This window comes from Phocoena phocoena, chromosome 19 (assembly GCF_963924675.1).
Source record: "Phocoena phocoena chromosome 19, mPhoPho1.1, whole genome shotgun sequence".
Classification (NCBI taxonomy): domain Eukaryota; kingdom Metazoa; phylum Chordata; class Mammalia; order Artiodactyla; family Phocoenidae; genus Phocoena; species Phocoena phocoena.
This window is the reverse complement of record NC_089237.1, coordinates 12,374,468-12,400,893: the sequence shown is the minus strand read 5'-3', so window position 1 is coordinate 12,400,893 and position 26,426 is coordinate 12,374,468. Positions and strand designations below refer to the sequence as shown.

Sequence of the window (26,426 nt, the reverse complement as noted above, 5' to 3'; positions counted from 1 at the left end):
AGAGAGAGCTGTCCTTCAGCTTGCCGAGTACCTTATGGACCAAGAAGGCCCAGTGCTAGCCTCCCTGCTGTGCTGACATGAGCATGTGGCAGTGTGTCCTGCAGGTTATTCCAATCCTTCCCAAATGGCGTGAGCCCCCTGTTCTCATGGAGTTCTGTTCTTGTCCCATGTCTGTCTTCTATAGGTGGTGGCAGCACCTCAGACCCTCCTCCCTGCCCCCCATTCATGATTGGTAGAATGGTGGTTTTCTCCTGCTAGCTGTTGGCATTTGTACTTGATCCTGTTGCTCTGTCAGGTTATCAGAGGATGGCCTCATCTGTCCAGCTGTTACCCAGGTGGAGTGTGTGGTTTGGCTTCATCACATACACAAATGCTTTTGGGGAGCTAAAGCTTAGTAACCTCTTCATATTTTTGATTTTCATGTTTTTCCCCTCGCTGACTTTCATTTCTCTTCAGTGGCACCTAGCAGGGTGTCTGGCACACAGTAGGGGTTCCAAAATGGTGGCTGGCTGGCCAGGAGAGGAAAGCAGTTGCCTGTATGCAGCTTTCGTAGTCACGTGCCTGTGTCCTTTAGGGTGATGGCTTGAGTGTTTCTAGATACCGCATCAGCTCTCAGTGGTTGCCCTGCGAGAGTGCCCTTTGCCCTGCTGTTCAGAGGCCTCTCCCTATTTCTTTGTCGATAAAACAGTCATCAATGGGAGTTACCTTTTTGTCCCAGGACAGGGTCAGTCTTGGAGTTAAGTTCATTTATCATCTGCCTTTGCTCAACTTGAGGGGCATAATTTTGTTTTCCTAGGACCAGCATTAATCTGTGTCTAAACATAGGCTAACATCTTCATCTAGTGAGGGGGAACTCCTGTCTGGCACTGGAGCTGCACAAAAGAGCTGAGGTTGTTGGGTGATAAAAGACCTCACTATAAACAGACACTGAGTAAACGTGATGTGCCACTTGGTTTTGACTTGCTCTGAATCTGGAACCCAGAGCTCAATAGTATCTTTCAGATTTTTGTTCCCCATCTAGAAGTACTTCTAAAAGTTACCTGTTGTGAAGGACCAGGTTTTGTAATTTCCATTCTGTGGCAGATCAGCACTTTTGTAAAATAGGATTAAAATGTTGCAGCAATGGCATGTTGCTATCAGAGCTGCGGGGTGCTTCCTCGCTGTCCTGTATTTGTCCCCTTGTGGACTGGTGGTAGTTTGAGGACAAGACTTGGAGCAGCACTGCCAGTAGAGCACAGGGGCTGCTGTCAGCCAGGGAGGTGGGACAGGACTGCAGGGCTACAGTGGTGGACCACCTCAGTTTTGCTCAGTGGTCTCTTATGTTTGGTTCCCATGGAATACCCAGAACTTGAAGTGCTGCTGCTTCACCCAGTGGTGAAGACCTCTCAGAGGAGGCAGCCTGCGTGTGTGCTGCCCTCAAGTCTGTTTGGTAGAGAACCCAGACTCTCCTCTTTGAGTCATCAGACTCAGGGCAACCTTCACAACTGTGATGCTGTAGAGGGCAGGTGTGATCCTGGGGGAGGCCAGCTCTGTTGCTGGTGTGATCCTGGGGGAGGTGGGCTCTGTTGCTGGTGTGATCTTAGGAGAAGTGGTCTGTGTTTCCAGGTGTGATCTTAGGGGAAGGTTGGCTCTGTTGCTGGTGTGATCTTAGGGAATGTTGGCTCTGTTGCTGGTGTGATCCTGGGGGAGGCTGACTCCATCTGCTGGTGTGATCCGGGGAGGGGGGGAGGCTGGAATTCATATTGTGTTCCAGAGTTGCCTGTGGTCATTTGTCCCCAAGACTGTCAGTATTGCAGGGTGACTTAGATGTTAGCTTTACCAGCCACAGTACAGTGGAGCCAGCAGTGTCCTCAGCCTTCCTGAAGGCGCTAGTTCAGTAGGTAGCCTGTGTGGGCCCAGGCTGTGTTGTCACTGAGAACCTGCCTTCTGGCAAAGGTGACAGGGCTGACATAGTTGGAGGAGCAAGAGTGCTATCATCAGAGGCTTCTCTGCTCCTGCTTTGGGGTGGGGGGAGTTGCTGATGTAACTAGTAAGGTGAGTCATCTGTTCCTCATGGGCTGGTGAGTTCAGTTCAGAGTGCCAGGTCCTCACAGGAACTCAGAGTTCATTTTTCGTTTGCACAGTACGTTTTACAATGAAGTAATTTCTCTCGTAGCTAGATAGATTATCCTAGCCTCAGGGAGGAATAACAAAATGTATTACCTGTCTGTCTTCTGAGTGCCCAGGAGTCTTCGTGGAATGGTAAATGGAGTTCTTACATTTAGAATGGTCACTGGCAGTGATCAGATTGTGGTTATTCCCATGGAACCCCAGCATTGGTGACCGGTTTTGGATCCAGGCCCACTAGAAGCAGCCGCATCTCAAGCAGCCGCATATCAAGCAGCCGTCTGAGCAGACTAGAGGAGAAAGCTTCTCTGTCCTTCCTGGGCAGCTACTGGGTTCATGAATATCAGCAGACAGCTCTCCTGCAGGTCATCACTGTTCTAATGCTTGCAGACCTTACTCTGCCTTTTATCCGGGAGTCTTAACATTCTCTGTAACCAGTAACCCGTTCATCCCACAACTCCCTCATGAAACAGACTGCTGGTCTCCCTGCTGAACTCAAATGGTGAGGGAATCTGAGTTGCCAGGGACTGGCAACATTGCTTTGCCCAGCAGGATGGGTCTGGGTTCTGTCTGGGCTGCTGGAGCCAGTGTTAATTCCTTCACGAATAACCATACTACTGGGAAGGATTAAAGTGCTTTATACTTAGAAGGAACTGGTGAGGAAAGCAGGGGGAGAGCTAGGTATGTGCTTTCTAAAGACTGCTTTTCCCATTCTCTCCAGTGAATGCTCCTTGAGGGAGGGCTTGTAGCATAGCTTTGGGTCAGATTGGAACTCAGGAGCATGCGTGTGTGAAGCCTGAAGGGGTAGTGGTTGTCACATTTGCAGGTCCATATTGTAGTAAAGAAGAGGACGGCATCTTGAGGTTAAAACTCTAATCTTTAATCACGATCTGGTGACCAGGAGGTGTGAGCAGATGTATTGCCGGTTTTAGCACAAAACTAGCAAAAGGTGAGTGACAAGTACACTTTGCATAGATGTGATTAGGGCTTTGAAAACAGAGCCCAGTTCTGTTTCAATGTCCATAGGAGACGCACAGTATGTCCTGGTCCCTGGGAGGGGAGAGGTGTGCTGGGCCTCCCTGGGCCTGGCCTGTGATGGCTGAGTGATGGCTCCTGCTGTGTCGTGGGAACCGAGTCCCCTTGAGAAGCGCCCTGCTGTATGCGGCTTGGTACCTGGGCCACATGGACTGGGATGGGCTGAGGCCATGTGAGAGTTCAGTGGAAACCCAGCCACCTCTCTGGAGAGAGGCTCACACACACCCGAGACCTGTCAAGGCAGCATGGAGAAATGGGGCCCACACGGAATGTGTTGCCCTGGGACTCCCCACAGTCTGGCTTTGGGTGGGTGAATATAGGGCTGACCAACAGGCTGGATGAGAAGGTTCAGACCAGATGGGGGTCCTATGGAGAGAACTGCATACCCTGTCTCTCAGTCCCCTGGTGGTCAGAGTAGAGCCATATGGAGCCATACCAAATAAGACTTTTCTATACGTATCAAATATTCCTGTTTTAAAAAGTGAAAATAAGGATATTTTCCCACAGGGGTTTATCTACCACTGATACCATCTTGTAGTAGAAAGTGGAGTGCATCCATCACCTGGTCCTCCTTGGAAGATTCAGATAGCACTCATTGTTTCTCCAGCGTGTTGTAACATTGGGTGAGGTGGTAGACACCAGACGATTAACGTTTGTGATTTTCTTTCTTTGCCAAGGTACGGACATTGCTGCAGGAGAAGAAGTTGCCATCAAGCTTGAATGTGTCAAAACCAAACACCCTCAGCTCCATATTGAGAGCAAAATCTACAAAATGATGCAGGGAGGAGGTATGGTCTTTACCTGTTAAGAAAACCAAAGTGGTGTTTGATGAGGGAGAATACAGATGTCATGAATCACAGTCTGGTTAATTAGGGAAAGGGGCAGAAGCGTTCGTACCCTTGACCCCATCCTGTGGCTTCCTTCAGATACTGTCTGAGAGGCCTGTAGAGGGGCTCACTCGACAAAAAGAAACATCATTTTATGCTTTTTGCATAAATATTCTCTTCCTTAGTTTCGTATTACGTACTGGTGTCTTTGAATGCAGACTTGTGTGAACGCTGACCTGGAGCTTGCTGCTGGTCCTCCTGTGCCGCCTTGGTCATGCCTGCAGCTTTGGGATGGTCCCTGCAGACTCTCCTGAGTGAGACCCCTTCTAGCTTAGTTACTGTCCCCATTCTGTGAAACCTCCCCTTGGGCCTGAGGGTACCTGATATCAGAGTGCCCATCCTGATTTCAGAGTCTACCTTTTAGAATTCTCTGGACTTTGAGATTGTTTGGCTAATGGAGCAGGAGGGGGTTTTATTGGGGGTCTCAGAGTCCTGAAGACACCGCAGCATTTTGAAGGGTGTGCCTGTGCTGCTCCCCAAGGAGCTCAGGAAGCCCAGGCACATCCCTGAATGTCTTGAGCTTTCTCTGGGGACAGGGCTTCGTGTGTGAAGAATAGCTGTGTTATTTCCTTTTGGATACCCTTCGAAGCAGAAGCCCCCATGATACTTTCATAGTTGGGGGGGGGTGGGTGCTGGGGTCGGGAAGGCTCTTGGCGCCTTGCCAAAAGGAAGCTTGTCTTCAGAGTCTGTGTTGGTCCTTTGGTCAGGTGGAAAGGGCGGACTGGTGATGTGATTTCTTGACATCTTTGCTTCACAAAGCAGTTTAATCTGTGCTACTTACTACCAGAAACCAGCATATCTCAGCTGACGTAGCACAGGGTGTCTCTTTCGCAGCAGATATATCTTAAAGCAGCACAAACAGTCCTGTGAGACGACTGCAGAAAGGTGTGTCCAGTGCCGCTCGTCCTGGGCATTATGGGACCAGAGCAGGCTGTGGGTTCTCAGATGGCACATAGGGAGGAAACTCCCTGGTCCCTCCTGTGCCCAGGGAGACGTTGGCAGAGGACCCTGCCAGTGTGTCTGTCCTCTGGCGGCCCTCAGCAGGCTTCTCAGGCATCAGGGATGGTCTACACAGCTTTTAAGGTGGTGATGAGTAGGAAGAGGTGACTTGGTTTGTGGCCTTCGTGGTGGGAGGAGCTTAGTGCTGGGGGTTGGATGAAACCTTCTGACTGAAAAACTTGTGTGTTTGAGGAGCAGCATCTCTGAGAACTCAGAAGCTGGGCCCCCAGGGATGGAGGGAAGAAGAGCTGACACCCAGGGAGGAGCTGGTGTAGTAGATTGAGACTCAACAGAGGGGGACTTCCCTGGTGGTGCAGTGGTTAAGAATCCACCGGCCAACGCAGGGGACACGGGTTCGAGCCCTGGTCCAGGAAGATCCCACATGCCGTGGAGCAACTAAGCCTGAGCGCCACAACTACTGAGCCTGCGCTCTAGAGCCTGCAGGCTACAACTACTGAGCCCGTGTGCCACAACTACTGAAGCCCACGTGCCTAGAGCCCGTGCTCCGCAACAAGAGAAGCCACTGCAACGAGAAGCCTGAGCACTGCAACGAAGAGTAGTAGCCCCTGCTCGCTGCAAGTAGAGAAAGCCTGCATGCAGCAACGAAGACCCAACGCAGCCAAAAAGAAATAAATGAATGAATAATTTTTTAAAAAGACTCAACAGAGGGAATTCCCTGGCAGTCCAGTGGTTAGGGCTCTGTGCTTTCACTACCAGGGGCATGGGTTCAGTCCCTGGTCAGGGAACTAAGATCCTGCAAGCCCTGTGGCGCAGCCAAAAAAAAAACTCAACAGAAAGGAGTTTATTTGGTTTAGAACAAGGTCTCTCCTCAGGAGCATAGCCGTTTGTTGTGGAAGCTGTCTTCTGCAGGAGGACAGGGAGCAGCATCCTAGGTGCCAGTAGCCCCCCGCCCCCAAGTTAGGGTGATCAGAAATGTCTCCAGACGCTGCTCGATGCCTCTGGGTGCACCGTCACTTCCTGTTTTGACCCCCTGCTTTAGGACGTAAAGGATCACTTGCTCTCCTGGTCTTCCCATGCCCCTTCTCTAGGATCCTGGAAACCCACTGGGATTCCACACATAGGTCTTCTCCTGTCTGGCCTTTCCCCACGCATAGGTCAGGTTTTACTCCTGTTTCAGATACACACTTGGTGAATACTATCAGGGTGTAAATTTTTGTTTTAGAAAACAGATTCTGTCCAGGAGAGCAGAGAGCAGCATCTTGCTGCTGTTCTGTGAGCTCCTCCTAGCCAAGATAAAGCTGGGATGGCAGAGGAGATAGAGGTCGGCTCTGCCCAGAAACCTCACAGCTCTGCTGTTGACCAGCCTTCTACATCCATCTCATGTGGGTGCATCTCTGATCGTGGCTCTTTTTATGTTAAGTTCTGTGCTTCGTTGCAGGTGGTTGATATTGACGGCATCGTAGGAGAAAGCTCGAAGCCCAGGGCCTGCCTTGCCCTCTCTAGCTTGTAGTACAGGGTTGCCCGGGATGCTGCCTCATGATGGTGGCCTTGCAGTGCTTGGCTAGAGACAGCTGCTGTGCTGGGTCACTCAGGTCCCCTAGGGGAGGGGTTAGCATTAAAAACAAAAACATGTTTTGGGGGTGGATGAAATGGGTGAAGGGGTTCAGTTGTATGGTGACATTTGATAACCAGACTTATTGTGGTGATCACCTTTTATTAGTGTATACAAAGATTGAATTGTGTCGTACACTTGAAACTAATATGTTATATACCAATTTTACCTAAATAAAAACAAAAACAAACACACGCTAGTGTCAGGTATTGTTAAGAGCATTTTTAAACATGCGGGCATGTTCTCCGCCACACAGTCATGTGCAGTGGGTATCATCAGCCTCATGTAACAAATGAGGAAACTGAGGCTGTGTCCAGAGGACACAGATCTGAACTTGAGCATTTTAGGTCCCAGGCCACTCCTGCACAGCGGTCCTCCATGGCGGTCAGGGATCAAGAACGTGCCCCAGGGCTTCCCTGGTGGAGCAGTGTTTAAGAATCTGCCTGCCAATGCAGGAGACACAGGTTTGAGCCCTGGTCTGGGAAGATCCCACGTGCCGCGGAGCAACTAAGCCTGTGCACCACAAATACTGAGCCTGCGCTCCACAGCCCGTGAGCCACAGCTCCTGAAGCCCAGGCGCCTAGAGCCTGTGCTCTGCAACAAGAGAAGGCCGCGCACAGCAACGAAGACCCAACGTAGCCAAAAATAACTAAATTAAATAAATAAATTAATTAAAAATACCTTTAATAAAAGAAGAAGAAAGTGACCCAGGTCTATTTGGAGCAATAGGTAAAAAACCTGAAATAGAAATAATTTTAAGTTAATTACGTTAGTGAAGGACATGGGTGGACACCAAGTTTTTATCAAAACAGAGTGGCCTGCCAGGCAGAAGCTAGAGGCTAAGGCTGAGGCTGCACTTCCCAATCCTGATAACCCCACAAAGTGTCTTTAGACCATGTCCTCCTTCGGGAAACTCCAAGTGGAGAACCTTTGTTTATTTCACAGCTGCTTCTGGTCAAGGTTCATGGCAGGTGTGGGACAGGAGTGTGGGCCCTTTGTATCAGAGAATCCAGGCCAGGGGTGAGCGTAGGAGCTCTGTGCTGAGGGTGGGTAGATGCCGCCAGCAGTGTGGCTGTGGGGCCACCAGTGAGTAGAAACAGGCAGTGAACCCGAGTTCACTCTCTCTCATCTCATGTGCCTGTCCAGTTCCCGCAGTGTATTTCAGACAATCACAGTCTTTTTGCTATGAAATGTTTTACAGTACTTAAGAACATATGTAGCTCATGGCTATCAATACTAAAGTGAACCCCCAGAACTCCCACCTTCTTGAAAGAGGGAGCAGGACGGCCCTTGGCACCTGTGTGCCCACCCCAGGGCGCCCTCTCTGCAGCTGCCCAAAGCCTGTCTCCGCATGCCCTTGCCTAGTTTGTTTTTATTTTTTTAATATTTATTTATTATTTGGTTGCACCGAGTTTCAGTTGCAGCGGGTGGGATCTTTGTTGCAGTATGCGAGATCTTTTAGTTTCGGTGCGTGAGGTCTTTAGTTGTGGTGTGTGGGATCTAGTTCCCTGACCAGGGATCAGACCCGGGCCCCCTGCATTGGGAACGCAGAATCTTAGCCACTGGACCACCAGGGAAGTCCCGCCTAGTTTGTTTTTAAAGTTTTGATTCCTTGTCATCCTGCAAGAAATTGGTTTTTAAAAATCTAATGACAGGGCTTCCCTGATAGCACAGTGGTTGAGAGTCTGCCTGCTGATGCAGGGGACACGGGTTCGTGCCCCGGTCCGGGAAGATCCCATATGCCACGGAGCGGCTGGGCCCATGAGCCATGGCCACTGAGCCTGTGCGTCCGGAGCCTGTGCTCCGCAATGGGAGAGGCCACAACAGTGAGAGGCCTGTGTACCGCAAAAAAAAAAAAAAAATCTAATGACATTGTCCAGAAACATTTGGCCATTGTATTTACAATTGTTTTAAGGTTGAATTGCCAAACACTTCATGAAAAATTGTATTTGTGTTAATACTGAGTCCCCATATTTATATTGAAACTTCCCGCAAATCAAATGGAAAGCATTTAGCTAGCACTCTCCCTCATTTTTCACCCCCAAGCATATGTTTTGGTATCTTTGGACTCGATGAGGGGAAAAGTATCAAGTGTTCAGAGCTGCACGTAAGAGTCCAAGTGACCCATTTCCCGTATTAAGGGCATGTGGGCAGGGGCAGCTGGGTGTCCCTGGCATGACTGGTCGCCTGGGCACAGGGCAGCACTCTGGTGGCTGTGTGTCTGACCTACAGCCTTGCATGTCCTTCCCCAGCCGCAGGAGCAGCACTCTGGCGGCACAGGTGCATTTTTAGCTTCCTGGTCTCACTGCATCAGATGTCTGAGGTTACAGAGCAGCAGTCTGTGCACAGGCGGCAGGATTGTTCTTGGGAATGGCTTTTGAGCTGATTTCTGCCTGGGGCCTCAGCACTTAGTTTACAGACAGTCTGCTTAGGATGAAGCAGGCTACACAGCATCCTCCTCTTCTGGCCAGAGAACTGAGAATAGGAGCACCCTGCTTCTGTTGTGTCTTATCTTAGGGTGATGAGGTGCGTTGGTGTTGCCAGTAAGAAGGAAGGTGCTGCCAGTGAAACAGACCATCAGAGCAGACGAGTGGCAAGTCCACGCCCCATGTCGTGCCAGTTCATACGCTTTTGAATATGAGTAACACAGTCTTGCCATGTGTGTTTACGACTTTTTTTTTTGATCCACTGTGTTCCTGAGGTTCTTCCATGTTTGACACAGTTGTGGTTTGATGGGTTTCGTTGTTGTTTATAGACTCTTGTGTCTCCATAAACAGTCCTCCCTGTGTTGAGGAGCCCTGGCCGGCTTCTAGTGTTTTGCTCTTCAGGATGGTGCCTCAGTGACTCCCTCACCACGTCTGGTGCAAAGCCTGTTAGTGGAATTGCTTTCCGTGAAGCAGGCAGGTGCTCGGCCTGCAGGGTGGCACCCGGGCCACAGGGATGTGTTCCCAGGTGGTATGGCACGTTTACCTTCCTGCCTGAACAGCCTCGGAGCTCCTGTTGGATCCACACCATCTTCAGCCTCGCCATTACCATTTCTCTCCAGTGTGTCATGGGGTGTCTCAGCTAGCACAGAAGCTAGCACAGAACAGAGAAATTTTAAAGAATTTTAAAATTTAAAGGATGGAGAAGGAAGAAATAAAACGTATTTGTGCATGATTTAACTTCCTACATAGGAAACCCACAAGACAAGTTAGAGCATTGAGCCAGATAGCTTAAGATCAAAGGGTAAAATCAGTTCCTTTCATTACACCGATAACGGTCAGTTAGGAAATGTAATTCTTTTTTCCCCTCAGTATGAGTAAGTCTTTATTCATTGCATTTGACAGGGAAGAGGGAGGGAAAGGGCCAACATGTGTGACAGGACTTGGTGAGTGGGAAAGGAAGTGCTGGCATGGCAGAGTCAGCCACTGAGTCTTCGTTCTCCAGGCCCCAGGGCTCAGTCTCCTGTAGTTCAGGAGCAAGGGGAGGGAAACAGGAGAGGACAGACTCCTCCTTCCTCGTAAATTCAACATTTCAAACAAAGCTTTGGTGTCTAGCCGTGAGCATGGAGTTACATTTCTGTTTCCTGTTAAACAATCGTGGCCACTTTGACAGAAATTTCTTGCACTTGCACAAAAGCTCCTGAGTGACTTCGAGATACATTCATCTTCCCCTGCTTGGTTTCCCAACCTCACTTTCTACATAGAAGGCCCCCCTTGCTTTTCTTTACCCAAAGATTTTTTTTTTAATATTTATTTATTTGGCTGCTCTGGGTCTTAGTTGTGGCACGTGGGATCCTCATTGCCGCATGCGGGATCTTTTAGTTGGCGGCGTGTGGGATCTTTTAGTCGCGGTATGCAGGATCTAGTTCCCTAACCAGGGATAGAGCCGGGGTCCCCTGCATTGGGAGTGTGGATTCTTAACCACTGGACCACGAGGGAAGTCCCTACCCTGGGATTTGAGATTAAAGTAGGTTTGATCCATCCAGTTACAGCAGTGTGTTTGTCGTGAATCATGTCAAGGAACAGTCTTGACTTGGAGTTGGGAACAAGGGATGGAGTGTTTCTAGCTGCTTCAGCACTTTTGCACAAATCATTTAAGAGTTGTAGAGACACCACACAAGCTAAATGTACAGGTATGTGGGCTTCTGGGGGGTTGGGGGTGGAGGAGGGAGTAGAGTAGGAGTCAAGTTTTAGGACAAAAGATTTGGTCTGAAATGGGGGAAGGGGGCACGAAAGAAAGGATGGCTCAGGACCCCTATTTTGAGTGGGGCCCTCCCCAGGTTTATGTTTCAGATCCTTTGCCTGGTGCACAACCTTTTGTCTGGCTGTTCTTTGAATACAGTAGGAAGTTTGTAAACAGTGAAACCCCAGAAGAACACGGAAAAAGACCAACACGTTATATTTACACCAACTAGGCTACCTAGTGTTCATTTTCAGATCAATGGCTCATGAAGTCCTATGAAGCCTCCAGTAACTAGAAGGGCAGCAGCTGGGGTGACAGAACCCGGCATCAGACATGCGTCCCCCCAACCCGTGTGCTCTAGTGCGTCCACCCCATTCCAACACCACGAGTCCCATCCTGTGAACTGAGCCCTTTGTCCTTCAGCTGCTGCAACACTGACCATTGCTACTGCAGGCAGGATGCTGGCACCAGGCACTAGAGAGAAGCCCTTGCCTGTGGTCTCGAGAAGCCGGGGCAAGAAACCCCCTGTTAAAGCTTAAGGATTTTGGTCTTTGCTTCATCTGGCCAGCTGGCAGCTTGGGGTGGGTGCAGAGGTACCCTTTGAACCCTTATGGATACACAGGAACCCTAATGAAGGATCAGGGAAATGAAGCAAGTCTATGCCTGGGGTTGGAGATCCGGCACTGGAATCCCTCACCCAGCCGTGCCTTCCTCTTGGCACCGGCACCTGGGTCTGCCTGTCCTGACTTGTCCACACCATGTTTCCTGTTCAGGCTGATTTCCAGCCTTCCAGTAGGAGGAGGTCAAGTCATGGGGCAGCAGTTAAAACCTTGTCTCCTGTGGAACATTGAAGGTGGAGGGGTTCAAGAGGACACACACACAAGCCACCTCTGATCAGGAAAAGTGAGGTGGTTCAGTAGGCTCTGCCCTCCAAAACATTGTTCTCCTTGGTAACAGAACATCAAAAGATACTCCTGTGCAGTCCTGGAGCCACTGCCTTCTGCCTAGGATTGCTCAAGGGCTTGAGAGTGCACTTCCTGAGACTACAACACACAGAACATTTCTATCAAGGAGAAAGTTAAAATGCAGAAGATGGGTCACTTACACACAGCTAGTGCAGTTGGCATCCTGAGAAAGTGGGACCCCAAGGAGCAGTAAACAAGTGGTGCTGGCTGCAGGGGGGAGGGGGCTGGGTAGCAGGTCTGCAGCTGTCGCCAGCCACCCCTTTGCCTGTGCTCTCAGCCTGGCGTCCTGTCCCAAGAGTGGGTCAGGAGGAAGGGAAGCCCTGCCTCAGCCCTGAGAGACTCTCCCAGAGAGCAGTGGTTTGTGCTTTGGTCTTGTGCTCAGTCTTCTCACTCTGACACAGAAAGTGTTATTATTACATAGCCTTTAAAAGGAAAACACTTCCCTATCCTGGCCACTTTCAAAAGCTGGAAATTTGGGGGTGGAGACCAATAAGTAAGCAGGTTCTGGAGAGATTTCCCCCATGCCCTCGAGCACTTGCATGGAGCATGGTTGGGGTTCCTCTGTCTCACCCCTCCCCCTGCCAGGAGGGAAGTGGGTGGATGCCGTGGTAGGGGTGGCAGTGCCCCTACCCACCCTTTCCCTGCTTTTGCCACTGTGTTCCTCAAACCTTGTGATCACGAAAAGCGCCACCCACCGTGGCTCAATTCTGCCCTCTGGTGCTTCTCACTCCCCACACAGAACACCCACCATGACTGGTAACTGGAGAGACTCCAGGCCCTTGGGGGACTTCTGAAAGGTCAACTCCACTGCTTCTCCCTCCTTCAAGCTCTGGAAGCCCTCTGTGCAGCTGACTCTGGGGCTCAAAGACATCCACTTGTAGGCCAAGTGTGACCCCAGTGGTCGTGGATAGGAAGCTGAACCAGGTGCATGGTGACCCACTTTGAGGTGCCAGTACCGCACAGCAGCTCTGCTGGCTCCTCGGAACAGCTGCCTGCGAGCAGCTCTTGGACACAGAGCCCACAGTAGTGGAGCCCAGATCCCTGGTCAGGTGGCTGCTGGCCCCAGAGGAGTCTAGAGGCCAAAGTTTCATTCTTAAAGTACTGTAAGTATAGAGGAATAAATCCTAAGCCAGGTGTGACCTGCATGCAGAAAATTTTTAAACTTCATTGGAGAACGCTGATGAGGACTCAAGCTAAGTGGAGATGTTCTGTTCATGGAGAGGAAGACTCGGCAAGATGTCTCCCAGAGCTGCTCAGGGGATTCCAGTCAGAGTCCAGCAGGGCTCTCCTCCCAGGGACAGGCTGACGGATCCGCAGAGCAGCGAAGGGCCAGGTTGACTGAGGTGCAAATGCCACACTCACAGAAAGTGCTAGTGACGACCCAGCACCCAGTTGGGTGCTGGGCTTCTAGTATCACTCCCCACCGAGAGGAGCCCAGATTCCAGGGCGAGGCAGGAAGAAGGAAGGCGAATCTGGAGCATGTGGCTGAAAGGAAAGAAGCGCTCGGACACTGACGGGCATGAGTCCACAGGACACGGGAGAGAGCTTGAAGTGGCATCTGTTGCCCCAATTTGGGACAGTTGAAGCCTCAAAATGAACAAGGGATTATAGCACGTGGAGGAAACTCTCACCATTTCTGTTCAATATAGTATTGGAAGTCCTAGCCACGGTAGTTGGACAAGAAAAAGAAAAGATATCCAGATTGATAAGGAAGAGGTAAAATTGTCATTATGTGCAGATGACATGATACTACATACATATATATGTATATATATATAAAACTCTATATATGGACTCCACACAAAGACTACTAGAAATGATAACAAATTCAGAAAACTAGCAGGATCTAAGAGTAACATACAGAAGTCTGTTGCATTTCTTTACACCAACAATGAAATATCAAAAAGGTAAGGTAAAAAGACAATCCCTTTTAAAATTACATCAAAAAGTATAAAATACTTAGGAATAAACCTAACCAAGGAGGGTGAAAGACTTATATGCTGAGAACTGTAAAACGTTGATAAAGGAAATTGAAGATGATTTAAAGAAATGCAAAGGTATACCATGCTCTTGGATTGGAAGAATGAATATCATTAAAATGGCCATACTACCCAAAGCAATCTACAGAGTGAATGTGGTCCCTATCAAATTACCCATGACATTTTTCACAGAACTAGAACAAATAATCCTTAAATTTACATAACACATGGAGGAGGGGAGGAGAATTCTTGAGTCCACGATGACCCACACGCACACACATTAAGCTTCACAGAGGCAGAAGGAACAATCAGAAATGGAAAGTCACCACTTTGTGGACACTTATTATTGATTGGTTTAGACGGTAATCAAAGGTGGATGCAGACGTACGACTTAAGTATTGACACTACCCTCAAAGCTTCATCCACAGATTACTCATTAATAACAAAGATGGGAATTCCCCGGCGGCCTAGTTGTTAGGACTCTGCTCTTTCACTGCTGAGGGCCCAGGTTCAATCCCATGTTGGGGAACTGAGATCCCACGTGCGCCGCATTGCGGCCAAAAAAACCTTACAATAACAGAGAAAAGTACCTTTTGGTGGAGAAGTCTGGCAGATTTCCATCTGACAGGTGATCAGAACCAGCAATCAGGCAAATCAAATTTAGGACAGTTCAAAATTGACCTGAACTCTTCAAATATGTCTGTGACGAAAGATTGAAAAACTGTTCTAGACTTAAACATGGCAGTGCATGGTCCTAGATTGTACCCTGGGCAGGGGGGACTAGCCTGAAGGACGTTACTGGACATGCAGTTGGGGAAATGTGAGTGTGGACTGTGTCCATCTTTGGAGTGTCACGTGTGGTCACCTGCAGTGTTGTGCCACCCACACTCCGGACACAAAGACCCTCGTGGCCACAGAACTCTGACTTCAAAGGAAGAGGTGTTACGGTCAGTGTGGGGGGGCCTTGTGAACACACGGTGCTGAGGTCTCTGGGAGTCCTGCCTCCCCTCACCCCAAACTCCACTTTCAGGTGGATCAGGTGACTTCAGTGTGAAGAGGAAGACTAAAACATTTTGATTTGTTTAAATCAGTGTTATTGAGGTGAATCAAACTGCATGTGTTTTGAGTGTGTGATTTGAGAAGTTTTGCCTGTGTCCTCTCATGAAACCATTGCCATAATCAAGGCGGCGAACACATCCATCGCCCTTCAAAGTTTGTTGGGTCCTTTTGTGGTTCCTCTACCCCCGCCCTCTGTCATCTGCTTCTGTCGCTATAGGTTAGTTTGCATTTCCCAAAGTTTCCTGTGCAGGGAGTAGTACTGTGTGTTCTTTCTTTGAGATTTTGTGTGTGTATCAATGGCTACTCCTTTTTATTGCTGAGAAGTACTCCCTTGTGTGGGTAGTTTCTTTGTCCCTGCACCTGTTCATTTGAGTTGGTTCCAGGTTTCAGGTACTCCACACAAAGCTGCTATGAACTTTTGTGTAGATATTCATATGGACGTTCATTTCTTTTTCTCCTGAGTAAGTGACTTGGAGTGGAATGGCTGAACCAAGAGTAAGCGAATGTTTTTCCTCTTCAAGAAACTGCCAGGCTGCTTGTACTTAGTTCCCACCAGCAGCATACAAGGGCTTTGGTGGTTCGAGTCTTTCAAATAACTTGTTTGTTTTATCTAAGTTATTGAATGTATTGGCATAAAGCTGTTTATAATATTTGCCTACTAGACTTCTAATATTTGTAGAATCCAGTGATGTTACCTCTCATTCTTTTTTTTTTTTTTCCCCTGGCCGCGCCATGCAGCTTGTGGGATCTTAGTTCCCCTGACCAGCGATCGAACCTGGGCCCTCGGCAGTGAAAGCTCAGAGTCCTAACCACTGGACCGCCAGGGAATTCCCTCTCATTCTTGATGTTGGTAATTTGTGCCTTCTCTATTTTTTCCCTGATCAGTCTGATTAGAGATTTATCAACAATCTTCTCAAAGAAACAGCTTTGGTCTCTGTCATTTTCTCTGTTGTTTCTCTGTTTTCTGTTTCATTGGTTTCTGCTGTGATCTTTTATTTCACTTCTGTTGGCTTAGGGTTTAATTAAGTATTTTCTTAAGGTGGAAGCTGAGATCATTGATCTGTTTTCTGTAGTGTAGACATTTCGTGGCTATAAATTTTCCCCCTACCATAGCAGCATCTCAAATCCTGGTAAGTTTTCATTTTCATGTAGTTCAGATGCTGAGTCCCCTTTTGGTTTCTTCCTTGATCCATGGGTTATTTTGAACTGTATTATTTAGCTTCCAGATATTTAGGGATTTTATAGAGAGCTGTTTATTTCTAATTGAATTCCACTGTCTTCTGAGAACATACATTGTATAACTTGAATCCTTTTTAGCTTTATTGTTTTATGTCAAGAATGTGGTTTGTCTTGATAAATGCCCCTTGCGTACCTGAGAAAAAAAGTGTGATCTACTGAGAGGGATGATTGACGTCTCTAGTAAGATTGTGGATTTGTCTCTGTCTCTTTGCAGTATTGCCTCATGTATTTTGAAGCTCTCTTGTTAGCTGCGTGAATGTTTAGAATAATGTTTTCTTGATCAGTCAATGCCTTTATCACTGGGAGATGACTGGTAATATCCCTGGAAGTATTCTTCTACACATTCTACTGTGTCTGATGCTGACATAGCCCTTCTGCTCTCTTATCTGATGTTGGTGTGATACACTGTCCTCCTTGTGACCTAGTTGTATCTGAAGGGTGTTTGGTGTGGGCAGGGCAGTATAGCTGGTCCTTTCTTTTCTGTCTAATCTGAGAAAGTGTGCCTTACCTCGGTGTTTACATTCAGTGTGATTAATGACAGGATTGGGTTTGCTGTTAGTTTTTGTCTCATCTGGTCTTTGTTTCATTTCCCTCCTTTTTTACCTTATTTTGGATTAATCAAATATTTTTTACATTTCTTAATGATTTTTCTTGTGATGATCTCCTTTGTTGAATTCTGTCACTATCTCTGTGTTGTTACTTTAGTGGTTGGGTTAGGGTCTATCATCTCTTTAGCAGGATGCAGAGGAACCTGACCTTGTGGGCTTCCACCTGCCCACCTGCCTTGCCTGCGTGATGGTGTCATGTGTTTATATTTACATGTTGTAAATATTGCAGTGCATTGTTATTTTTGTTTAAACAGTCATATCTTTTAAATTGAAATAATTTTTTATGTACTTATGTTGTTATTTTCATTGCTTTTCATTCCTTTTTCTTTTTTTTTTTAAATTTATTTATTTTATTTATTTATGGCTGTGTTGGGTCTTCGTTGCTGTGCACAGGGTTTGTCTAGTTGCGGTGAGCAGGGGCTACTCTTCGTTGCAGTGCGCAGGCTTCTCGTTGCGGTGGCTTCTCTTGTTGCCAAGCTCGGGCTCTAGGCGCAGGGGCTTCAGTAGTTGTGGCTCGCGGGCTCTAGAGCGCAGGCTCAGTAGTTGTGGTGCACGGGCTTAGTTGCCCCGCGGCATGTGGGATCTTCCCGGACCAGGGCCTGAACCTGTGTCCCCTGCATTGGCAGGTGGATTCTTAACCACTGCGCCACCAGGGAAGCCCTTCATTCCTTTTTCTTATTGTTTTTTTTTTGTTTGTTTGTTTTTGTTTTTGTTTTTGTTTTTTTTGCGGTACGTGGGCCTCTCACTATTGTGGCCTTCCCCGTTGCGGAACACAGGCTCCGGACGTGCAGGCTCAGCGGCCATGGCTCACGGGCCCAGCCGCTCCGCGGCATGTGGGATCCTCCTGGACTGGGGCACGAACCCGTGTCCCCTGCATCGGCAGGCGGACTCTTAACCACTGTGCCACCAGGGAAGTCCCTTCATTCCTTTTTGTAGGCCCAGACTTCCATGTGGCATCATTTGCCTCCTGCCTGAAGGACATCATTTTACATATGTCACAGTGCTGGTGATTGATTCGTCACACTTTTTGTATCTGAAAATGTCTTCATTTTGTCTCCGCTGAGGTGTTTTTTGGCAGATTGCCAGTTCTTTTCTCAGCACTTGGAAGATGTTCCTCCACTGTGCTCTAACATGTTTTTTTCTCTGGCTGCTTTCAAGGTGTTCTTATTATCACTAGTGAGCGATTTGACTGTCAGCTATGTCAATGTTGTGTTCTTTATGGTACTTATGCTTGGGGCCTGTTGAGTTTCCTGAATCTGTGGGTCATTTTTCTCAGCTCTTTCTTTCAGTGTGTCCTCTGTCCCCCTCCTACCCTCTCTCCCCCAGTTACAGACGGCGGGTACCTTGATGTTGTCCCACAGCTCTGAAGCTCGTGTTGGCTTTTCCAGTAGTTTCTACTGCTGTGCCTTCAAGTTCACGAGTTTTTTCTCCTACAGTGTCTGGTCTGCTGTTAATCACACACCCAGTGTAGTTTTCCTCTTAGACTTTGTAGTTTTCATCTTTGAAAGTTAAATTTGGGTCTTTTCTTTTCTTTTTTTTGGCTGCACCACGCGGCATGTAGAATTTTAGTTCTCCGACCAGGGATCAAACCCACACCCCCTGCATTGGAAGCGTGGAGTGTTAACCACTGGACCGCCAGGGAAGTCCCTAGATTTGGGTTTTTTTTTTTTTTTTTTTTTTTTTTTTGCGGTACATGGGCCTCTCACTGTTGTGGCCTCTCCCGTCGTGGAGCACAGGCTCCGGACGCGCAGGCTCAGCGGCCATGGCTCACGGGCCCAGCCGCTCCGCGGCATGTGGGATCTTCCCGGACCGGGGCACGAACCTGTGTCCCCTGCATCGGCAGGCGGACTCTCAACCACTGTGCCACCAGGGAAGCCCGATTTGGGTCTTTTATATCTCTGTCATGTTGTGCCTTTGTTTAACTTCTTTTGACATGGAATACAGTTATAGTTTATAGTAACTTTTATTGCCCTTCTCTAATGATTCTAACTCAGTTTCTGTTGATCTCAATGTGGATTACGTTTTCTGCTTCCTGGCATATCTGGTAATCTTTGGATGCCAGACACTGAATTTTACCCTCTTGTGTGCTGGGTATTTTAATGTTCCTCAAATTCTTCCTCAGCTTAGTTATGAGACGATGCTACTTTCATCTGCTCAGTTTTTGCTTCTCTGCTCACACTCTCAGGCAGGACTTGGGGAGTCTGGTCTCATCGTGTCTCAGGTGTCAGTGTCATTCATTGCCTCATGTTCAGCGTCTTAGAAAACCTATGTCTTTCTGTATGTTCTTTGTTCTCTTTTCTCTTCTTGGTTATTGTGGATGTGAGGGTAAATTGGGTCCCCATTACTTCATCTTGGCTGGAAGTAGAAGTACTCTTAATATAATAAGCATCTCTTTCTGACTCTGAGTTCGGGAAGGGTGTCTTATGTAAGATACCAAACACATTACTCTTAAAGGAAAAGATTGATACATTCATGTTTGTTAAAATTTAGCATCTCTTCTCATCAAAAGACTCCAAAAGAAAATAAAAAACATGTCATTAACTGAGAAAAGGTATTTTCCTCACATAAAAAAGATAATAGTTTAATATCCAGAATCTATAAAAGAACTGCTATAAATAGGAAAAAAACACCCTGATAGAAAAAAAATGACAAAGATATGCATAGACATTTTAGAGAAGAGGAAACATGTAATGCCAATAAATAATGAAAAAAGATCCAAATTGAGAGTTCAGTGAGACACCATTTTACATCTGCCACTTGACTGATAGAAATTAAGAGTTCTGACGAGACCTTGCATCCAGCGGGAACTCATTCATTTGTGGTGGGGTTGTAAAGTGGGTTATTTATTTTGGAAAGCAGTTTGACATTATCTTGTATAGTCAGATAATTTGTACCCTGTGTTTCTAGGTCTATACCTGGAGAAACTAGCTAAGAACAAGAATTTCACATGTGAGAATTTTCACCAGCAGACATACATAAGAATGTATTTAGCAGCACTGTTTATAATGGGGAAAGCAGCCCTAAACAGTACAGATGAGGGAAGAATAGATGAAGTGTGCTGTCCTCTCCAAGGGGAGTATTTCATAGCTCACACTCTCACTTTACTAAAAACAAGGAAGGGGTACAGTCCTGTGCATTTGTTGTCTGGGGGGTGCAGGTGTGGGAGGAAAGGGGAGTAAAAGTAGATGCAATTACTAGGAATGTCCCTGGTCTGTGTGGTGGGCCACAGGCTTTTGTTACATTATGCCTTATAACCTATTGATTTGTTAAATTTGTTTTCATGTAATGTGCAAATGTATTTTAAAATAAAAAGTTGCCCAGTTGATATCAAAACTAAAACTGTTTAGGATCTTATAGTGCCAGAAAGGAAGGCAGCTCAAAACAAACAGAGCCTGCAGTGATGGGGTGTTAAAGGGCCACAGGAGCCACGGAGGAGCAACGAAGGCTGGGATGCTTGGAGCAACAGAATAAGTGACATAGTGTTGGAGTACAGACCAAAGTATAAAATAGATACTCATGGGTCCGTACTGATAGGAAAAAATACCGAATAAGTAAATGGGGAGAAGAGACAAATCTGTGTGGAAGCATTCCAAGTCATATATATAGATGGCTGTGCCCTCCGGGGGGAGCCCAAACAACCCCCTTAAGTGTGGTCTGCACGTGGTGACGTCCCCGCAGAGAGAACAGGATGGAAAGGGGAGAGAGAGGAACTCCCCAGCAGAGACACCTGACAGGCACACCTCAGCCAGGTGACCAAGGGCACAGCCACAGTGAGGAGTCGTGTTGAGAGCACAGACCCTGACAGGATGTGGTGGGAAGGGCACTTTCCCTCTGTGGTCTCCCTCCCCCAAGCCCAGAGTAATAACGAGAAAAAATCAGGCAAACCAGCAGAGGGACAGTCTGCACATCCCTGCCCAGCCCTCCTCCAAACCATTGGGGTCATTCAAACCAGGAAAGTCTGAGAGACCATCCCGGCCAAGAGCAGCCGGAGGAGATGTGGTGAGTAAATGTCATGTGGGGTCCAAGACAGGTCCTGGAGTAGCAGGAGGCATGAGGTTAGAACTGAGGAAACCTGAATAGTGTGGACCTTAGTTAATGACGGTGTATCAGCACTAATTAAGCATCGCACTGGTGCAGGATGTCAGTTACGGGAAGACTGGGGGTATGGGAGGGAGCACAGCTCCTCCTCCCGAGCCCCTTGTCCCACCCCTTCCATGAAGTTGGCCTCCCACCCTCTCCACACGTCACTTCTGACTGCTCCTGCCCAGTCCTCTGCTGGCGTCGTGGGCACAGGTGCCCTCAGTGCAGGTGCACGGGAGGCAGACTGACATGGGCTCTCTTGCAGTGGGCATCCCCACCATCCGGTGGTGTGGGGCTGAGGGGGACTACAACGTCATGGTGATGGAGCTGTTGGGGCCCAGCCTGGAAGACCTCTTCAACTTTTGCTCTAGGAAGTTCAGTCTCAAAACCGTCCTGCTCCTTGCTGACCAAATGGTAAGACTTCATTCTTCTCAAGTGAAGGGCAGCCTGCATGCTCAGCACAGGCTCGGTTTGGTTCATCAGTCTGATGAGGCCTTCAGGGCTGTGCTGTTAGTGCACAGGGAGAACATGGAAGCTCATTAACTCTGTGAAAGATAGTGACCCTTGGCGGGCAGGGTGCATCTGCGTGTGGGCCTGAGTTCCCCGGGTTCCCTCCGCCAGGCTACTGCCTGGGGTTCAACCTCTCACCCTTGCTTCTCCACCTGCAGATTAGTCGTATTGAGTACATTCACTCGAAGAACTTCATTCACCGAGACGTGAAGCCGGACAACTTCCTCATGGGGCTAGGCAAGAAGGGCAACCTGGTCTACATCATCGACTTCGGGCTGGCCAAGAAGTACAGGGACGCCCGCACCCACCAGCACATCCCCTACCGCGAGAACAAGAACCTCACCGGGACGGCGCGGTATGCCTCCATCAACACACACCTCGGCATCGGTGAGCCCTCCTGCCCCGGCCACAGGCCCGGCTGTCCTACAGCCTCCTGGGGGCCCTGAGGGTGGTTAGCATGTTGGGTGTGGAGGCTGGCGTCAAACATTTGTAGCAGAGGCTGGTGTCCGGGCCTGGAGACCTTACCCTGTGGGACGTGGGGAGACAGGCACGTGTTGGGGCCTCCTGACAGGTGGTGGTGCGTCTCTGAACAGCACAGCAGGGGCACTTGTGCTGAAACAAGGAATCCAGGTGTCCTTCCCTGTGGCTCTGAGTTCATCCCCAGGAAGCGGGGTGTTTGCCGCTTTGACCCACTGTCCTCTCTCCCCAGAACAATCTCGAAGGGACGACCTGGAGTCTCTGGGCTACGTGCTCATGTACTTCAACCTGGGCTCGCTGCCCTGGCAGGGCCTGAAGGCTGCTACCAAGAGGCAGAAGTATGAGAGGATCAGTGAGAAGAAGATGTCCACTCCCATTGAGGTGTTGTGTAAAGGCTACCCTTGTGAGTGTCCTCAGGTGGACAGCAAGCCAACCCTGTGTTTCTGTGGGAGGATGGGGGCCTGTGAGGCTCTGGGAAAGGGACCAGGGAAGCCCCCCAGAGGCTGGGTGCTAAGGCCCCACTGATGTCCTGCATGGTTGGGGAGGTGAAGAGTGAGCAGGTGGCCTGCCCTTTAACTGGCCTCAGCCTTCTGTCCCTGGCGCTCCTCTACCTTCCTGAGCCGTAAAACTCAGGGAGTTTTCCTTTTGTTTTTGTGGGACTGCCCCTGTGATAAATGCCTCAGATGAAACTCTGTTATGCTCTGTGTGCTCAGTTTTCTCAGCCTCTTTCCTCAAAGCATGCTCGGTGTTTCAGATTCCAGCTTTCACACCCTCTGTTTGGGTGGCTGGGAGTGGTCAAGGGTTTTGTGGACAGACGCCATGCTGGCTCCCAGTCAGGGGTACTGCCAGTTACCTCTGAGTTTCATGGTGTTTTACAGCTGAATTCGCCACGTACCTGAATTTTTGCCGTTCCTTGCGTTTTGACGATAAGCCTGACTACTCATACCTGAGACAGCTCTTCAGGAACCTGTTCCATCGCCAGGGTTTCTCCTATGACTACGTGTTCGACTGGAACATGCTCAAATTCGTAAGTGCGCCCCCAGCTCACTGACTGCTCAGCGTGGAAGGGGCATGCCGGTCAGCAGAAGGCCGCTAGCTGCTGCCGTCCCTTCCTGGGAGCTACACGGGGTGGGGCTTCAGGAGGCATGGCTGCCACATGGGGGTGGCACGCGGGGTTCTGAGAAGCCAGATGCCTGTTGGCAAGTGAAGAAGGCACCTCAAGGCTGCAACGGGGCTGTGGGGTTCTTGGGCCTGAGGTATGTCCACAGTGCAGGTCTGCCCAGACCAAGGCTCTTACTTAGGATGCTGAGGTCATTTTATCATCATCATCATCCATCCTAAGGACATTGTGGCTGCTCTGGCTTGTGAGTTCCTTGTCAACGGGGTGTGGCTGTCGCCGGGTTGGGTGAAGACTTCCCTACTCCTCCCCCTACCAGGCTGTGCCGAGGCCCGGCCTCCGAGGGGGTGGGTGGCCTGGGAGGCGCTGTGTGTTAGGTCTGCGTTTGGCCTTGTGATGAGCTAGACTTACATTTGATTTCCTTTGTCACCCAGTTTGTTCATAAAGTGTGAGCCTGTGTTGTGTGCACGCATGCTGTGGGGGCTGGGGGTGGAGGGGCTTGAACTTTAATTTGTTTTCCTCTCTAAAACAGGCCGCCTGTCCCTGAATCTGTCGTGTGAGTTTGTTTAATCTCCAACACTACGGCCAGAATTCCAGTTTTTTTTTGATTTCCACTTTCTCTTTCATTAAAAATGTGTTCTATGAGCTTAAAACAAAAATGGGCTGGTTTCTAGGGTGACAAAATCTGATGGAGGAACAGAACCTCCTCTTCAGAGGGTGCAAAACAGGAAGCCTTGTCCCATGGCCTTACAGGTGCAGGGGTATTCACACAGGGACCAGGTAGGGGTGGGGGGCTGCAGCCTCCCAGAGCGGGGGCCAGCCCGCAGAGCCAGCCTGCCCTGGACCTCACCCGTGCCATCCTGGTGCCAGGCCCCTCTGTTAGGATGGCCTTCAAAGGACAGCCTTTGGGAGTGGTGCCGCAGGTTACCTGGAGTCTGGACATCAGGGTGGGCCTCCTGCCAGAGCCACTTTAATAAGTTCTTTGTTCTAACATTGTCATCCCTCCGAGGCGCTCAGCAAACATCTTCTGTAAAGGACCAGACAGTCAATAATTTTACCTTTGCCGTCAGCACAGCGGTGCGACCACTCAACTCTGTTGTAACTGGAGAGCTCCCCAAGCAGTGCGGCAGTGAGTGGGTGTGACTGTGCCAAGAAAACCGTATTTGCAGGATCGGGTGTGGCTGCGTTTGGCCCGTGGGCTGCAGTTTTCAGACTCTTGCCTTACAGCGCTGGTAATTAGGATGTGACCTCTACTAGGGCAGGTATCTTAGCGTTACCACTTAAAATCAAATGTCCCCGTGTTTCTGGTGTGATGTTCACTGAAAGTGTAACTAGCTATTTGTTCTGGGAGTAACTAGCTTAGCTTAGTCGGTGCCCACCGCATGGCCCCCCGGGATGAGCCTGGCTGCTGGCCTCCTTATTTCAAGTGCACCAACAGGACATGGGCCTGGCCCGGGCATCTGGGCTCCAGTTGGACCCCTCAGCCAACCAAATGCTGTCCCTCCCACCTGCCTTGCGGACTCCCCCAACTGTCGCCGCATTGGGCCACCTCTGACCTGGGCTGGTTCCCATCCCCGTGTGAATGGTTGCAGAGAAGAGGGCCGCCAGGTGCCGTTGGTGTCTGGGTTCTGAGGGGGTGCTGAGGAGATGGGGTGGGGGTTTCCTCTGCTGTGCTGGGAAGAGGAGACTGAGAAGCCTGGTTCTGCTCTCCCACGGTTGTGGGACAGGCCATGCGTGGACCCAGAGGGAAGAGCGCCTGGCTTGCTGCGAGGCTGTGGATGGCTTTGTGGGCAGACTGTCCCACACGCCCCTGTGTTTTCTCGAGTGGCAGCCAAATGCCTCAGGTGGTTTTTCACCAAACCCAGTTCAGTTCTGGTCTCGCCCTCTTTCCTCTGTAGGGAGCCAGCCGGGCGGCTGACGATGCTGAGCGGGAGCGCCGGGACCGAGAGGAGCGGTTGAGACACTCCCGAAATCCAGCCACACGCGGCCTCCCTTCCACGGCCTCGGGCCGGCTGAGGGGGACACAGGAGGTGGCTCCTCCCACCCCCCTCACCCCTACCTCACACACTGGTGAGTGGTCCTGGGGCTGCAGCTTGCACCCCAGCCCCTGCTCTGCAGGCAGTGGGGGTTCTGTTTTGAGTGTCACTTGCTCTGAACACTCCAGTGTGTGACCTCGTGGGGTCTAGGCAGGAGTGCCTGATGGGTGAAGACATGTGCATCCTTACTCTGATCAGTTCTTATTTCCGAAGTTAGGCCAGGGAGCGCCCTGGGACAGTGCCCTCGGGAATGTGTTTCCCAGACGTTGGCCTCTTGAAGGATTGTGTTCCCTGTGAGCTCTGTTGCTTTGCCTCTTGTTCTTCTCATGGCACGACATCCACCACCACAAACCTCTCCAGCCTCTTGCCTGTCGAGACAAGCGTTGTAGGCAGAGGCCCCGGCTGCCCTCCCACTGGACACCTGGTGCTTCGCTCCTGGGGCATCAGCAGAGCCTGTGGTGCCGGCCTAGTCTTAGGGTACAGTAGCCTGTCCTGTGCCCGACACTGAGGCAGCCGAGGGTCCTTGTTAGACGTGGTTCCCGAGGAGAGACCCCGTGCTGGAGCGTGGGGCCACATTCCGAGGCCTCACACTCGCCCGTCTCCCTCTCCTCCAGCGAACACCTCTCCTAGGCCCGTGTCCGGCATGGAAAGGGAGCGGAAAGTGAGTATGCGGCTGCACCGCGGTGCCCCAGTCAACATCTCCTCATCCGACCTCACGGGCCGGCAAGATACCTCCCGCATGTCCACCTCACAGGTACGCGCCCCACGGGCCGGCGCCTGATCTCACCCAGGCTGGGCGCTGCAGGCCTCCGGCTTCTCCATGTTTGGTCTGGTCTTACGGGCTCCAAGCAGAGTGGAATGATAGTTTCGAAGGCTTTCCTTCTTTCCTGCCTTCCCTTTCTCCCCATTTTTGGGTGTTTTAACCATTGGGGGAATGTTGTACCCCTGGCAGTTTGGCCCGTTGGTTGAGAGCCTCTGTGACCAGCTTTGTGGGGTAAGGGCTCTACACCCAGCCCCACCCCGCAATTGTGCTAGGATGTGCCACGGGACCTTTTCTCTCCAGCTGCCCTCCGTGTGGCCCCCAGCCCCCAGCCAACTTTGGAGGCTTGGCCGTCTTCCCTGGGCAGACTGGAAACGCCAGCCTGCTCACGCCGTTTGTCGTGGGCACCTCCAGCCTTTGGGACTCCGTCCTCGTTCTCGTTGGTCAGGTGCTCCCCCAGCAGAGAACCCGGGGGGGTGGGGCGTGGCATATTGCTGGCGGTCACTCTGCAGTGTCATGTCCAGCACTTGGCGACGTGCTGTGGGTTCCTGTCTTCTGATGCCCCTTCTGACGTTTGTCTTCTCTCTGGCAAGGCGAGTGTGCTCAGAGGTGCAGGGCCTGGCCCCGGGGCCTCCTCCACCCACGTCGTCTTCCCCGTCTGGCTTTCCTTGCTGTTTTTCTGTCTCACTGACGCGCCTCCCTCAGCAGAGCAGCTCTTTACCTGCTTGCGGACGTTTTTCCTCAACTAGCTTTCAGGGTCTCCTCCCGTGGGCAGTGGGGGTGGGCAGGGGTCCTGTGGGGGCTGGCACTACCCGGTGGCGTCTGCTGG

At 50.0% G+C, this 26,426-nt stretch overlaps 1 protein-coding gene across 4 annotated transcripts in view; it reads left to right on the top strand.

Moving 5' to 3' along the window:
• CSNK1D (casein kinase 1 delta) overlaps nucleotides 1-26,426 on the top strand; it is a 37,474-nt gene that overhangs the window by 2,701 nt on the left and 8,347 nt on the right. For 3 of the 4 annotated variants that reach the window (XM_065897317.1, XM_065897319.1, XM_065897318.1), the window contains exons 2-8: nucleotides 3,819-3,929; nucleotides 20,963-21,111; nucleotides 21,366-21,594; nucleotides 21,917-22,087; nucleotides 22,563-22,711; nucleotides 24,700-24,871; nucleotides 25,452-25,591. In XM_065897317.1, coding sequence (XP_065753389.1) covers nucleotides 3,819-3,929; nucleotides 20,963-21,111; nucleotides 21,366-21,594; nucleotides 21,917-22,087; nucleotides 22,563-22,711; nucleotides 24,700-24,871; nucleotides 25,452-25,591 — 1,121 coding nt within the window. The remainder of the gene's footprint in view (nucleotides 1-3,818; nucleotides 3,930-20,962; nucleotides 21,112-21,365; nucleotides 21,595-21,916; nucleotides 22,088-22,562; nucleotides 22,712-24,699; nucleotides 24,872-25,451; nucleotides 25,592-26,426) is intronic. The other variant, XM_065897321.1, reaches the window with a different exon arrangement.